Source organism: Pteropus alecto, unplaced genomic scaffold (genome assembly GCF_000325575.1).
Source record: "Pteropus alecto unplaced genomic scaffold, ASM32557v1 scaffold39, whole genome shotgun sequence".
Classification (NCBI taxonomy): Eukaryota; Metazoa; Chordata; class Mammalia; order Chiroptera; family Pteropodidae; genus Pteropus; species Pteropus alecto.
Genome location: NW_006443568.1, coordinates 4,429,827 through 4,445,368, shown reverse-complemented (window position 1 = coordinate 4,445,368; position 15,542 = coordinate 4,429,827). Strand labels below are relative to the sequence as shown.

The following is a 15,542-nucleotide window of genomic DNA, read 5'->3' as shown; positions in this document are numbered from 1 at the left end:
GTGCACAGTGGCCTTAGGTAATTCATTTCTGCCTCCAAGCTTACAGAGCCCAGCCAGCGGTTCCCTGGACCTACAGATCCCTTCAGAGTGGGATCGAGCAGTTTATCGAGTTTTCTTTCCAACTACAGACAGTTATCCTCATGATGGAAGTTCAGATGAATTTGATTTTCTTTATCTCATTACGTTTCTAGGGATATTTCTGTGCTCTTTATAGATTGTTGCCTGGTCAGCTGTCTAACTAACTGGCTTGACCTTTGCTCTAACTCTGCCTATAAGATGTGGCTTGCAGAGCAGAAGAGAGGCTCCTGGACTTAAAATATAGCCCTTCTCTGGGGTGCTTGTCTAACATTTGCCAATTGGAGACCCATGTGTTAGGGTTTTTCAGGTTTTTTTTTTTAATTTTTTTATTTTAGGTGAGGCAACCCTTGGTTGACCTCGCAGATTGCAAGGACCTTGTCAGCATACAATCCCTCATTTATGTATGTATGTATGTATGTATGTATGTATGTATGTATGTATGTATATATGTATGTATATATGCACGTATGTATTATTTATTTATTTATTTATTTATTAATATATTTTACGCCTACAGCACCTGGTCTTCCTAGGGTCTCCCATCCAAGCACTAACCAGGCCTGACCCTGCTTAGCTTCCGAAATCAGACAGGGTCAGGCTTGTTCAGGGTGGCATGGCCGTAGACTGATTTTTCAGCTTTAAGGAATGTTTATTAAGATGTCAACAGGGGCAGAGATAGGATCACCTTTAGGCATTATTCGATTAAATAATAAGTTTATCCAAAAGACACCCGCTGGCAGCATGAGCAGAAGAGAGGGAAGAGGTTACAAGTGGAGAAGGAGTATAAAAAGGGGAGGTAGGGCAATGTCAGAGGGACTTAGAGGAGGAGAAGCCTGCCTGGCCCCCGTGGAGGAGCTCTGCCACTGATGATATGACTCATGGCTTGTTTGGGTGTTTGGGGTGAGAAACTTAAAGGGCTCACAGTCTTTGGCCTTTCTCATGAGTCCTTATGTTTCACTCACCTGAATACCGGATCTTAAAGCCCTTCCGATTGTAGGCGTGGTCAGATGACCAGCGCAGGTACACGGAGTTGCTTGTGCTGGTGACAACCAGAGGGGCTGAGTAATTCCCACTGAGGGCTTTCAGCAGAGGACTCTGTCCTGAGGGACCTGACATGAGAGTACAGGACACAGGATTACAGACTGTCACAGCTATTACAGATGTTAGATTTGAATTCTTTAATGTAACCACCTCCTAAGTTCCCCCTCCTTAAGTGAAGGCTCAGAATGGCTGGGTAGTTTGGTCTGAGTCAGCACATTCATTGTCCTTCTACTCCTCTCTCTGCATCCACAGGCTCAGAGAAGAGCCATGCTAGAATAGGTGTACTGTGTCAGGTCAGAATACCCACTAGGTAACCATGTTCATTGGGAGGATCTGGAGGTCCCATCAGTTCCTATAGCAATAAGGACACACTGGTGAAGGCTGAGCACCAGCATCATTGACAACCTGAGTAATGGCTGTCCTCTGCAGGCCACAAATGATGTGATGTGAGGAGATGCTGTCACAGAATCGGCTTCCTAGTATGGATGGGAATGAGAAGATTCTAGAACACAAAGGCCAGGTGGAAGCACTTAACTGTCAGAAGTGAGGTTGGCATAACAATCAAAATATACAGTAAGGCTGAAATGGCAGCTGGGAGGGCCTGACCTGCAGGATCTATGGAGATGGCTCACAGCACAATGTTTTCCTAAGGGCAAGATGGACGGGCAGCCAAAAAAAAAATATGAATATATGAACAAAACAGATCAAGAATATATAACCAAAAGGGAGAGGTGCGCTAACCCCAGTGGAAAGGTATAATCCCTTGCCCAATTTGGAGACTTGTTCCAGGTTTCATTTCTTACTCCAGAACACTTTGGCTGAAGGAAGGACTGGGTGCCCATGAGGAAGGACCCTACAAAATGACATCAATTGTATATAGTAGTGATTCCTGCAGTCCTTCCCCCAAAGACCTACCACTATTTACTCAGCTAAGTGAATACTGAAGAAAAGAGAATGGTCAGATATTTTAAAGACTTTTGGATACAGAATGTGAATTGATGCTGATACCTGGGGATCCAAAGCACTATCATGGCTCCTCTGTTTGAGTGGGGGTATCTGAGGGCTAGGGCTGCTAATAAATGGAGTCCTGGCCCAGGACTTAACCAAGTAGTAGCCTCAAATTTCGGTAATGGTGTCAGATGTAGTGTCTTCATTAGAGCAGATTAACATAGCCTTGGTTATATGGAATGCAGTTAATGATCTAGCAATGCATTCTTCCCCATACCCAATCAAATAGGAGAATCACAGCAATTTGCATTCACATGAGATAGGCAAGAGTATATAGTCATGGTCTTGCCTCAGAGCTATGTTAATTCTCCTGCTCTCTGTTGTAATATAGTATGAAGAGATGTGGAACATCTGGACATCCTTCAGAATAGAACATGTTGGTTCTCTATATTGATGACCTTGTATTAATTGGATCTGATGAGCCAGAAGGGACAATTAGTGCAGATGCCTTTGCAAGACACATGTGCTATAAGAGATAAATCCTACAAAAACTCAGGTGAAATTTTAGGGTCCAGGGGCCCGGGGCATGCTGACACATTTCCTCCAAATTAAAGAGCAAATTATTGCACCTTTTCCCTCCTACCACCAAGCACAATGTTTGGTAGACTTCTTTGGAGGTTTGGAGGCAGCATGCTCTTCCCTTGCGGGGTACTGGTATGACCCATTCATTGGCTGACATTCAAGGAGCTAGCTTTTAGTGGGGGCTAGATTAAGAATGGGTCCTGTGGCAGGTCCAGGCTGCAGTATAAGCAGCCTTGCTGCTTGGGCCATACAGCCCATCAGCTTTTATGGTATTGGGGTTGCTGTGGTAGAGAAGACATTATGCAGAACCTGCCTCTGGAAAGCACTAATGAGGAGGTCGTAGCATAGACCCCTTGGGTTCCGAAGCAAGTCTGCAGAAGGGAATGATACAGTATTCTACTTACCATCAAAGATCTCAAACTCATCATACTGCTTCTCACTGAGGAAGTACTCCACTGTGAGGGAGATGTTATATTCGGGTTCCACTCTCACCAGCCAAGAGCAGGTCTGGAATTGGGGATAGCTTCCAGGGTAGCTCTGACTCAAGATAACACCTGTGGAGTCTGTCAGAAGCTCATTCGTTGGGCAGTGTACTTGGAGAAAGAAAGAGAAATATCTGGTACATGAGATGGAAAAAGAACAAGACAAACACATGTGCTTTTTCCTGGTGCAAAAGACAACAATTGGAAAACTGGTATTTGAGCACATTCGACCAAGATCCCAGCACCCATCATTATAGTGCTCCACAGCAGGAGGTGACCTCAGATTCTGTGTCAACGTTACCATATTGCTGAGACACAGGCCTGGCCCGTTGGAGCAAATCAAGGAGGTTCTGGAGGACAATGAAGGCCAAAGTTCACTTTTATTGGGAGCTGGTTGCTTTGGTGGTGGGTGGGTTAGGTCAGCTGAGATAAACAGTTATTGAACTGAGAAATTCAGTATTGCAGCAGCCTAATTCTGGAGTTTGTGGCTCCTCTCTTCCTCACTCATAATCTACATTGCAGATTCTTCCTACTCTTGCTTTCTGAGAGGTGCGGGAGAAGCTGATCAGTCTGTCTATAGGCTGCTAAATATTTGTTGGTAGCAATGGTATTAGAAGCAGTGGTAGTACTAATAATATTAATAGCTAATATTGAGCAGTTACTACATGCCAGGCATAATTCTAAAGTACTTTACATTATTAATTCATTTAATTCTTCATAATAAGCTCATGACATAAGTAATACCATTATCTTTATATTATAGATAAGAAAACTGAGGCACAGGACAGGTAGGAATCTCACCCCAGGTCAGATGCCTTGTGAGTATTGTTTTGGTCTTAGCTGGGATAAATTGGTGAAGTGAATTCATCTTCTGACAAGGCTGGACTGAAGATAGCTTTGGTACCTCGGTTGCCAAGTTCAGCACACAGGACCTTGAGCTCATTTGCATGCCAGTAGGTGGATGAGACCACTACTCCCTGAGGTCCCAGAACTCCCTCCTTCTAATGATCAATATGCCATTTGTAAGAAATGCCAGTTAGACAAAAAGAAGACTGAAATAAATGTGGCCACCATGGCCAATTTCCTGCCCCAGCCCTAGGAGGAGGGCAGAGAACCTATCTAGAGCAATCACTTACTCCCTCATTCAAACAAACATTCACCACATGATCTCTTCCTTCTTGGGCGGGGACTGGGAATATAGAGAAGAGTAACACCAGCGCTGTGTTTTAGAGGCACTCCAGACCCATAAGGCATGGCTTAGGGCAATTACCTTCACATATCGGGGGTGGGCCTTCAAACTGCAGGTAGGTTCCGAGTTTGCAGGTCAGGATTTCATTTCCTACCAAGGTAAAGCCAGGAAGGCATCTGTAGCGTACGATGTCACCTGTCAAAGACAGACCAACATGGGGATTCTGGGAGAGATCTGGGCGGAGCTGACCATCACCCCTTAGTATCTCAAACCCCACTTCCAGGCAAGACAATTAGTAGCAGGTTGTGTTCTGTTCAGACTTAAATAATTAGTTCAGCTACAATCCAACGACTCAGACAATTGCTGCTCCCCTCTCAAAGCTCAGCTTTGCTGAGCCTGAGTGTTTTCACCTTTCAGAAACTGTTTTATAGTATCTTGCATGATCTTATTTCTCAAAAACATACTGAATCACAAAAGAAAACCACTTTCCTAGCTCCTCTGTGCAGATACGGCCAAAAGGAAGAACGAGTGTATCTGGTGCAAACTCAGGTGACGGAATAGCATTTCTCTTGCACCGGGCCTTCCGTTTCTCTCCACGGAAGGGAGGGAGACATGGCTGGCTGGCCAGCCCCCACCTCCACCCAGCCCCTCCTCGCCAGCCCCATCCTTGCTGGTTTGGGAAGTTGGTACCTATGTTGAATTCTTCATTCTCTGTGACAACTTCAGCATTGGGGAGGATGGTGGGAGGAGGGCATTTGGTGAGTGGATAAGCTGAAAAGACACAAGCAGACAAGTCAGTGTGGAAACGTCATTCTTGGGGCATGGACTCAGTCATTCATTGTTCAATGCTTCGCTTTCTCATTCCTCAGTCACTGACACAGCAGATATTATTAATGAGTATTTACCTGTACACAGGGCAAGTTGAACCAAGTACTGTTTTGAGTATCTGCTGCTGTCATCCTTTTTTTTAAATACAAAAACCAGAAACCATATATTAAGACTAACGATAAAGGAAAGAGAATCCAAGAAGGCAGTGATAGTCACTAGCACTGAAGAGGAGAGAAGCATTTACTGAGCTGATACTATGTGTCAGGCACTTTTACATGCTGCCACCTTTATTTCTCACAAAAGATGATCCTCTCGCAGGGTGTTCTTACTTTACTTTTGAGGAAGCTGAGATTCAGAAAGGTTTAGTTACTTCTCCACCACAGAAAGTTAAGTGGCACAGGCAGGATTTGAATCCAGGTCTGGATGCTCTCAAATCCCATATTCTTTCCTTTACTCAGCATCGAAATATTGTGTGTGTCTTATTGAGTACCCACCGAAGTCAGCTTATTTACCTTCTGACCTTTGCCTAAACACTTCTGGCTTCAATGGATTTCTAAACTGGAAATCACCCCTCTTGGCGGAGACAGAATTGTGTATGGATGGTGTTACCGAAGCAGATTTTAGTGTGTAAACTCATAACTTGGTTTTCATTCACTACCTGGCAGCACATGGTTACGTGTTGTATAAGTGTTAGCTGCTGCTGTCTATTATTATTATTATTTCTAAAGTCACTTTAACCCATCTATGTTTTTTTTTTAAAAAATAGCATTCTTTTAAAGAAAAATTACAAATGTAATACATTGTCATTAGAGAAAATATGAGATTTTCTATGAAAATAGCAGGAGGAAAATTAAACTCATCCATAGCCCTCTTAGAGATAACCACTAACCCTTTACTGTAGGTTCTTAGAGTATTTATTCACTGTGTATGTAAATATTTTTTCTTACAAAAGTTGCATGACATTTTATACTTTGTGTTGATCCTGTGTACTTATATTGCAACAATTTCCCCATGCAATTAAATTTCTTGAAAAAAACATGATGTAAATGATTTTATAGGATATAATTATATGATCAACTAGAATTTATTTAACAGATACTTTACTGTTAAACATTTAGGTTTCCAAAGTTTTGCAATTTAAAATAAGACTGTGAGGCACATCCTAATATATATGCATCTTTCATAATTTTTTTCTTTTCTTCTTTAAAACCAGGAATGATTAAAGTGTATGACCTTTTAAAGTATGGCATCTCCTGAATGTCAGTAATCAATTCCTGAAAATCATATGTTCTCTGTGAATATGCTAATTAGGAACCTACTTCCCATTACTTTAAATGGGAAAAAATTACAATGTGCAACCTAAAACCCAAAAAGTACTTAAAATGATAAAATATGTACATATATATTCAACAAACTATGATGTTAGAAGTTAAATACTTAAAACATCACTTCATGATCACCCAATGACTAATACAGTTGTAACAAAACAGTGGTCCTATGCACTGTAACACATCTACTTTGCAAATCACACCATAAACATTCAGTGCACCGTGTGAACTTTCTCAGCTTGAGACACTGTAAAAAGGCAGAAACAAGGGCTAAATGTGAAAGACACATGGGAATGTGTTCAGGGACAGCACTAGGAGGTGGAATAAGGCTCACAGTGAACATTACACTGTGATAACTCTCAGGGCCAGCAGCATCTGGAACACACATTGCAGATAGTCACATGAGATCGTAACATTTTACCAGTTGTAGTTGGAATGTAATTTAAGACTTTTTTGCATATTGTTTTATATAAGCTGTTGTATTATGTATTGAGGATTTAACTTTAATTTTTTCTACAAACGTGTTGGCAGAAAAGTAGCCTATTGAAACATACATAAGCTTTATGAAGTGTGGGTATTAAAACCAAGAGGCACTCTTGGGGTAACTAAGCAGGTTTAATCTTGACTTAACATAAACTAGGGAGGACCATGACTGCGTTTGATGCATGCTTCCATTTTTCTCTTCAGGAAAGTTGCTCCAACAGATACCAGCCACAAAGTTTTAAGTTTTTCCAACACTGGACGCTATCATCCTTCTTTTTGAAAAATTTTATTAAATTTATTGGGGTGACTTTGGTTAATAAAATTATATAGGTTTCAAGTGTACAATTCTATAATACATCATCTGTATATTGCATTGTGTTCATCACCCAAAGTCAAATCTCCTTTTGTCGCCATAGATTTGACCCCATTTAACCTTTTCTTCCGCCCTCCCCTCCATTCCCCTTTTCCTTTGGTAACCACCATACTGTTGTCTAAGTATATTAGTTTTTGTTTGTTTGGTTTGCTGCTTTCAGTTTTAAATTCCGAATATGAGTGAATCATATGGTTCTTGACTTTTTCCATCTGACTTATTTCACTTAGCATAATATTCTCAAGATCCACCCATGTTGTTGCAAATAGCAGTATTTCATCTTTACTTATGTCTGAGTAATATTCCATTGTATATATGTACCACGTCTTCTTCATCTAATCATCTACCGAATAACACTTTGGTTGTTTCCATATTTTGGCCACCTTGAATAATACTGCAATGAACGTAGGGGGTACATATATCTTTATGAATAAATGTTTTCAATTTTTTTTGGTGGGGTCGATACCCAGAAGAGGGATTGCTGGATCATATGGTAACTCTATTCTTAGTTTTTCAATGAACCTCCATACTATTTTCCATAGTGGCTGTACCAATTTACATTCTCACCAGCAGTGATGAGGGTTCCTTTTTCTCCATAATGTCTCCATCTCTTGTTATTACTTGTCTGGTTGATAATAGCCAGTCTAGCAGGTTTGAGGTGGTTTCTCATTGTGGTTTTGATTTGCATTTCCCTAATAGCTAGTGAAGTTGAGCATCTTTTCATATATCTATTAGTCATTTGTACGTCTTATTGGTAGAAGTGTCTGTTCAGGTCCTCTGCCCATTTTTTAATTAGATTGTTTGTTTTTTTTTATTGTTGAGTTGTATGAGTTCTTTAACAATTTTGCATATTAACCCCTTATCAGAGCTGTTGTTTGCATATCTTCTCCCATTCAGTTGCCTTTTTGTTTTGTCAACGGTTTCTTTTGCTGTGCAGAAGCTTTTTGTTTGATATAGTCCCATTCATTTATTTATGCTTTTACTTCCCTTGCCTTCGAGGTCAAATTCATAAAATCCTCTTTAAGATCAAGATCCATAAGTTTGTTACCTATATTTTCTTCTATGTGTTTTATTCCTTCAGATCTTATATTTAGACTTTGATACATTTTGAGTTGACTTCTGTGTATGGTGACAAATAGAAGTCTGGTTTCATTCTTTTGCATGTGGCTTTCCAATTTTCCCATTTATTGAAGAGGATTTCTTTTCTCCATTGTAGGTTTTTGGCTCCTTTGATGAACATTATTTACCTACATATGTGTGGGTCTATTTCTGGGCTCTCAATTCTGTTTTATTGGTCTGCGTGTCTGTTTTTCTGCCAATACCATGCTGTTTTGATTATTGTCACTTTGTAGTACAATTTGAAGTCAGGGAGTATGATATCTTTGGCTTTGTTCTTTTCTCAAGCATATGACAAGATACAACATCCATTTATGGTTAATACACTCAATAAAATGGGTATAGAGGGCAAGTACCTCAATATAATAGAGGCCATATGTGACAAACCCTCAGCTAATATTATACTCAATGGTGAAAACCAAAAGCTTTTCCTCTTTGATCAGGAACGAAACAAAGATGCCTACTCTTACCACGGTTATTCGACATAGTACTGGCAAGAGGAAGAAATAAAAGGCATCCAAATTGGGAATGAATAAGTAAAACTGTCCTTTTTTGTAGATGACATGATTCTTTATGTAGAAAACTTTAAAGGCCCCACAAAAAAACTCTTGGAAACAAACTAATACAGTAAAGTTTCAGGATATAAAAGCAATGTAAAAAAATCTACTGTGTTCCTATATACTAACATTGAAATTTCAGAAAAAGAAAAAAACCCAATTATATTTGCATTTGCAACAAAAAGAATAAGATACTTAGGAATACACTTAACAAAGGATGTGAAAAGACCTATACACAAAAAACTACAAGGCATTATTAAAAGAAATTGAAGAAGGCACAAAGAAATGGAAAGATATTCTGTGTTCATGATCTGGAAGAATCAACATAGTTAAAATTGCCATATTACCCAAAGCAATATATAGATTTAATGCAATCCTCATCAAAATTGCTATCATTCTTCTTCCATCTTATTCATTTAATGTACATCTTTTCAGGGCTTTTTCTGGGTCAGACACTGTGTTAGCTGCTAAGGGAGCAAGATAAACAGATACAGCCCTTGCCCTCACAAAATTTAGAGTCCATTGGGGAAAACAGTCATTAATTTTAATCTTTGTCAGCTTGATAAACAAATGAAAAGAATAGCATTTCTTTTCTTTTAGTTGGCATTTGGTAACTTAGGTTAAACATTTTCGTATGTTAAAGGACTGTTTGCATTTCTTTTTTTAACTTTCTATTTATGCCCTTTACACTGATTTTTCTTACAAATTTGAAGAAGTCTATGCATATTTAAGATTAACTTTTGCCTGTTAAATATATTTTCCCAAGTTATCATTTGCTTATATTTATTTATGGTACTCATTTGATTTGTAGAAGTATTAAATATTTATTTAGTCAATTTTTAATTTTTTCATTATTTTTTTAAATTTGATACCTTCCATTCTCACTCAACCTCATGCTTACCTGTAAAACATACCTTCTAAAATTTTCTATGACATACTTAACTTTTCCAGAAAAAAATCAATGAAAAGAAATCTTTACCTAAACAGAGCCTTGGATATTTTATATTTTGTGGTTACTAGTTTAATTGAATGATTTCCCATTACATTTTTAAAATCACATTTTAAAAAAATTATAAATTTTTGCTCAATTCAGAAAGCTGATGAAGTACCAAATAGCAAAAAAAAAAAACTTCCCCAAATTGCACCACCGGAGAGTAACCATTGTTAGCATTTTGTTGTTTGTGACCTTTGATCTTTTACAGAGAATCCCCGCTCCTTCCAAACTCACACTGTATCTACCATGTTATTGCTACGGAACTCTAAGGGAGGGGAGACATTGAAATCTCCTCCACTTCATTTTGTTCCTACCCCCCACTCTACTTAGTGGGGAAGCATTGGTACCACTTAGCCAGACTCTAGTACATGTAAACATGCTAACGGGCGGGGAGGGCTCAGTGCCTTATGACAAGCAGCAGTCAGCTCAGAAATAACTCTTGTAGATCACTGCACATTGTATTGTTTCTGACTCTTTGGATATGTTTTCTCGTGCTGATGGCTGTGTTGGGGTGGCCTTTAATTTGAAGCTTTTAATGTGGTTCACATGGGCCAGTTCTACTTCTCAGATGACTCAGAGCTCTGCATCTGCATTTGCAGTCCAAGCCCAGATAATATTAATAAAATGCCCCTCCTCGCCCCTTTTGGCCATTGTTCCTTGTATCTCTCCTCTCTCAAGAACCTCACGAGCAGTGGTGGCTATAGTCTAGGTTAGGAGTCTATAATTACTCATCCTTTGGTTATACTATCATGTGAGCCCTTCCAAATTAATTGCTTTTGTTCACTTTACAAGATAAAATAAACATTTCCCTTAATCAATGAATTGTATTCTATGTGAATGATTTTTAATGACTATATTTTTCTCAATTTCTGTATATGTGTAACTCATAATTTGCACACCAATCTCCTATTGTTTTACATTTGGATTGTTTCTAATTTAACTGTTCCTAATAATATTTCAAGGATTATCTTTATATTTGTATCTTTGTAGAATTCTGAGAAGTAGGACTGGCAGATTCTAGATCATTGTTCATCAGGAAATTTGGGCTTAAGTAACACAAATCAATTCGGGGTAGAAAAAGCAAAAAAAAGCCCCTCAGAGACAAGAACTGAGGGTGGATTTGTAGCCAGACTTCATAAAGGGAGAGGAACCCAGGAACCTTTCCCACATGTTTCAGTCATTCTCGTCTGCACATAGGACCTCTATTTCTCAATCTACATGAACAGTAGAAGATGGGCAATCCTTTGCCCTTGGATTTGTACCTTCTCTTTTCAGCAGACGAGTCCAGGTAGAAACAGGATCTCTTAGGTTCGATTTCAAGTTCCCAAGAAAGAAAATCTGATTATCTCTGCGGGAGTCAGGCCAGACGCCCACCTTTGATTGAAGTGACTGTGGCTGGGGTTGGGGTGTATGTGGTGGGGTGTCATGATGTACAAACATACCTGACAAGTACCCATGTGACAGGGGCAGTTAAGGAGATTATTATGAGCTGTACAGACACCTGAAATGTTTTGAATGTAGTTATTCATATTGTGTTAAGCTTTTGATGTATATTCTCAAACTGCTCACCACGAAGTGGCCATCTCTTGCAAACTTCCCAATAAGATTATCACTTAAAAAATGATAATTACAGATTATTCTCTAATATAAAGGAATCCAATTTTTCCATTTAATGCATTTTGCTTTGAATTCTACTTTTTTTTTTTGATTGTTATTGTTGTTTGTGTTTCCAAATATATCACCACCCGCCCTTATAGTTTTAAACTGTCACTTTGTCTTAGTTGCGTTCCTGGAATGGAAAATACAGTTAGATTTTATTTAGCCTAATCTAAGAGTTTTGTATTTTTAATAGAAAATTGGGCTTTAATAATTTTGTATTTGTCAATAATTAACAATATTATTTTACTGTTTTATTCTGTGCTTTATCTTTGTTCTTATACAGTTCCCTTTGTTTTCTGCTTTTTATATATGGACTATATTTTGCTTAATATTTTTCTTTTAGCGATTTAGAAGTACTATAACCTATTTTTAATTTATTAATGACTAAAAAGTATGCTTGCAACCCTTATTTTCTTGATTATCAAAGTCAATCATGAAATAATATCTATTGATTCCTCCCCCATGAAAGATAAGGACATTTCCTTTCTCAAACTCTTCTAACTACTTGGGCATTTGTTAACATAGAATTATTTTTAATCTTTCAAGAATTATTGTATTTGCATTCCGAATCTATATTTTCAATTATTCGTAGACTTAAATCTGTGATTAGCTAGTCAGTGCTTCTCGTTTTTATCTTATCTTTTATGCGTCTTCTCTGTATTGGGTTATTCTCTCATCCCTTAGGTGGCTACCTGCTTGCATAACAATTCAAACGGAGACTATGGAATGTACTAATTTTAAGCTCTTGGATATTGGCAAATGACTGTCTCTTGCCTTCACGTGTCTCTTGTCTTCTCAACGATTTTTTCCTTAAACATCTATAAAAACGCTTCCTTTATTTTCTGGAATTAAATGCCAAAAATAATCTGAGAATTGTTGATTTGGGCTCCTTGCAGTTAACTTTCTCAGCCTGGATTCTAGTAGATTTTCTCTATGCTTCATACTTATAACTTGAAAAACCTGTCAGGCTTTCTAAAAAATTTCTCCTAGTATGAAGTGGGCTCTTTTATTCTATATGCATAGGTTTTTCTTCATCTCAGAAGAGTTTTATTTCAAAATCTCTATTCCATACATCTGGTTCTTTTTTCCATAAATACTTTTTTTTCTCAGCATGTTGGTTCTTTGTTCAATGGATCTCTTTATTTACTATATTCTTCCTCACCATTTTCAAGTCTTTGCCCTTTTCTCTCTTCGTGTCCAGCTTTTCAAGCTTGTCCTCCACATTTCTGAACTACTTTTCTACAGTGTTGTTTCTGCTCTTTGCTGATTCTTATGCCAAGTTAAAGTGTGGTATTGCATTTCTTTCAATTCTTTTTATTTTTTATTATCTAGCTCCCCTTGTAAGTACAATTTTTATTTTGAGGCAATCACAAAGCTATAGGAAAAGATGGAAGTACAGTACAGTTTTTCACAAACCAATTGAAAGTAAATGCCAACATGATGCCCCATAACCAGAATATTTTAGCGTGTTTTCTACAAACAAGTACATTTCCCACATAACCACAATACAAGCATCAAAAGGAGAAAATTAATACCAATATGTTACTGCCATCTAATTTTTACATTCTATTCAAGTTTTGCCATTTGTCCCAATAAAGTTCTTAACAGCAAAAGGATCCAGTTCAGGATCATACATTGCATGTCATTGTCACTTCTCTTTAGTCTCCTTTAGTCTGGAACAGTTCCAAATTCTTTCCTGCACCTTCATGACTTTTATACTTTGAAAGAATATATGTCAGTTAATTTACAGTATGTAATACTATATTATGTTACTTTCAATTTAAGTTTGTCTCATTCCTCATGATTAGATTCAGGTCATGCATCTTCAACAAGACTATCACAGATGTGATGCTGGGTTCTTCTCACTGCATCCTACCAGCTGAGGTGTGATTTCAATTTGTCTCATTATTGATGATGCTCAATGGGGTCATTTGATTAAGGTGATGTCCTCCAGGCTTCTCCACTGGAAAGCTATTCTTTTTTTTCCTTTGTGGTCATTGTATGAGGAGGTAGTTTGAGGCTATGTAAATAATCGGTTCCTCATGAATCTTTAATTAATTAATCAGTGAATACCTGAATGACTATACATGGTGTCCTGGTTTACTCAACAGGTTACTATTTCTTACCCATATTAATTATTTTGATATTCAAATTATCCCCATTACGGTCAGTGGGAGCCCTTCAAGCCTGACTATGTCTCCAACATTCCTTGAGTACTTCTTTACTTTCCGCCATAAAATGTTTCAGGCTCATCTTGTACTTTCTCTCTCCCAGTCCTGGAATCAGCCATTTCTTCAAGGAACTGTGTGGTTCATTTACATGGAAAAAGGTATGTAGAAAGCACAATACACTCACCTTGGGCCACGGCTCCCTGGGAATGGTGACTAGAGCTATGCCGTGGCGATGGTAGCCTATGCCACCATGATTATTTCTCTATGTTTTTTTTTTTCTGCCTCTCTGTCACTACCTCTTCCAAGGGCTGAGGGCTGACTGTGTTCAAGTTTCTGTAAATGCATGAGTGATGCAATAACACGGTATAGGTCCACCAGAGCAGACAGTGCAGAACTGAAAGAACTGAGAACAGAACTGGGATCCAAGTCTGTGGTTTTGGGCAAGTCCTCGAGCCTTCCTTGGTTGTCATTTCTTCACTTGTAAAGTGAGGCTAATGATATCTCCTTTATTACCTCACAGAATTCTTACCAGTCCCAAACTCTAAGCTCCTCATTCTACAAGTGAAGAAACTGAGGTCTCAAGTTGGGGAGAGACCTACACAAGGTCACATGCCTGGCTTGAGGTGGAGCTAGTAATAAAGTCAAGCTTTCCTGATTTCCAGTTCAAATATATGTAATGCTCTGAAAATTACAAACATGGAGGATTATTGAATACAAGCTCACTGAGAACTTTCTACAAGTTTTCCTAAGCCATGTTCACTGTAACAAAACCTAGGAAATATCCAGGTCCATAACTTTGGACTCTTAGAAAAAAATTGTCTGTTGATAAGGACAAACCCACCCTGAATCATTCCTGCCCCTCCTGTTTAAATTTTCCATGAATTCATTTGTGCACAGTACTTCCTGTGCAGTCAACAGAGGTCCTGGATTTCTTTGAGTGGGACAACCATCTAGAAGGTACTAAGGGACAAGCTGGGGCACAGGTAAATGGTTAACCAGCCAGTGAGTTGATGTAAATGAGTGAGATGAGAAGCTTCACTCTGCTGCTTCAGCTTGGACGTGGCACTAAGGAGCAACACCATGTGCCTCTCTGTCTTGATAGTGTGGAAGAAGAGGAAAACTTACATTTATGGACCCCTCTGCTGGGAGATTTCATATAGGCTAACACATTTAATTCTCATAACTATGAGGACACTGAGATCGAGAAGCTATGTAACTCATTCAAAGTCACATGACTGGGAATGATGGAGCCAGGGGTCAAGTCCAGCCTGGACTTGAGAGCCTGGCCCTTCTTACCAGGCCATGCTTCCATACTGACCAGAGAAGGCTATGGCGAAGATCCCACCTGTGGCTGCATCACGGTGAAACTTGAGCAGGACCTGGTTGGTTGAGCTATGCACTATTTTCTTGGCCAAACTCCTGGTGAAAACCCAGAGTCGTGGAACTGACGGCTGTGGCCCATCCCTGCAATAGGAAAGAAGGTCCTGGCATGTCATAAGCCACTATGGCTGCCTGCTCTACTGGGTGCGCACCGTCAGTGGTCTTAAGAGAGACCTGGAGCAGGTGGCTGTGACTTTTCTTGCACCCAACACTGTTTTAAATACTTCTCTTCTATCTCTCCGAACTTTGTCTCCCAATAAAGTTAAGTGTTGGTGAAGCCCACACTGAATTCTCATTCACCTGATTCTTCATCAGCCCAGCCCTCCTTAATAGGTC

General features: G+C 39.0%; 1 protein-coding gene and 1 pseudogene across 1 annotated transcript in view; both read right to left on the bottom strand.

Moving 5' to 3' along the window:
• The window catches only part of CSMD2 (CUB and Sushi multiple domains 2), a 571,413-nt gene that overhangs the window by 57,444 nt on the left and 498,427 nt on the right, over positions 1–15,542 (bottom strand). Inside the window, exons 48-52 of the mRNA XM_025041387.1 lie at positions 15,145–15,290; positions 5,011–5,091; positions 4,402–4,515; positions 3,054–3,242; positions 1,041–1,187 (exon numbers count right to left, since the gene is read on the bottom strand). Coding sequence (XP_024897155.1) covers positions 1,041–1,187; positions 3,054–3,242; positions 4,402–4,515; positions 5,011–5,091; positions 15,145–15,290 — 677 coding nt within the window. The remainder of the gene's footprint in view (positions 1–1,040; positions 1,188–3,053; positions 3,243–4,401; positions 4,516–5,010; positions 5,092–15,144; positions 15,291–15,542) is intronic.
• Positions 587–703, bottom strand: LOC112473034 (annotated as a pseudogene).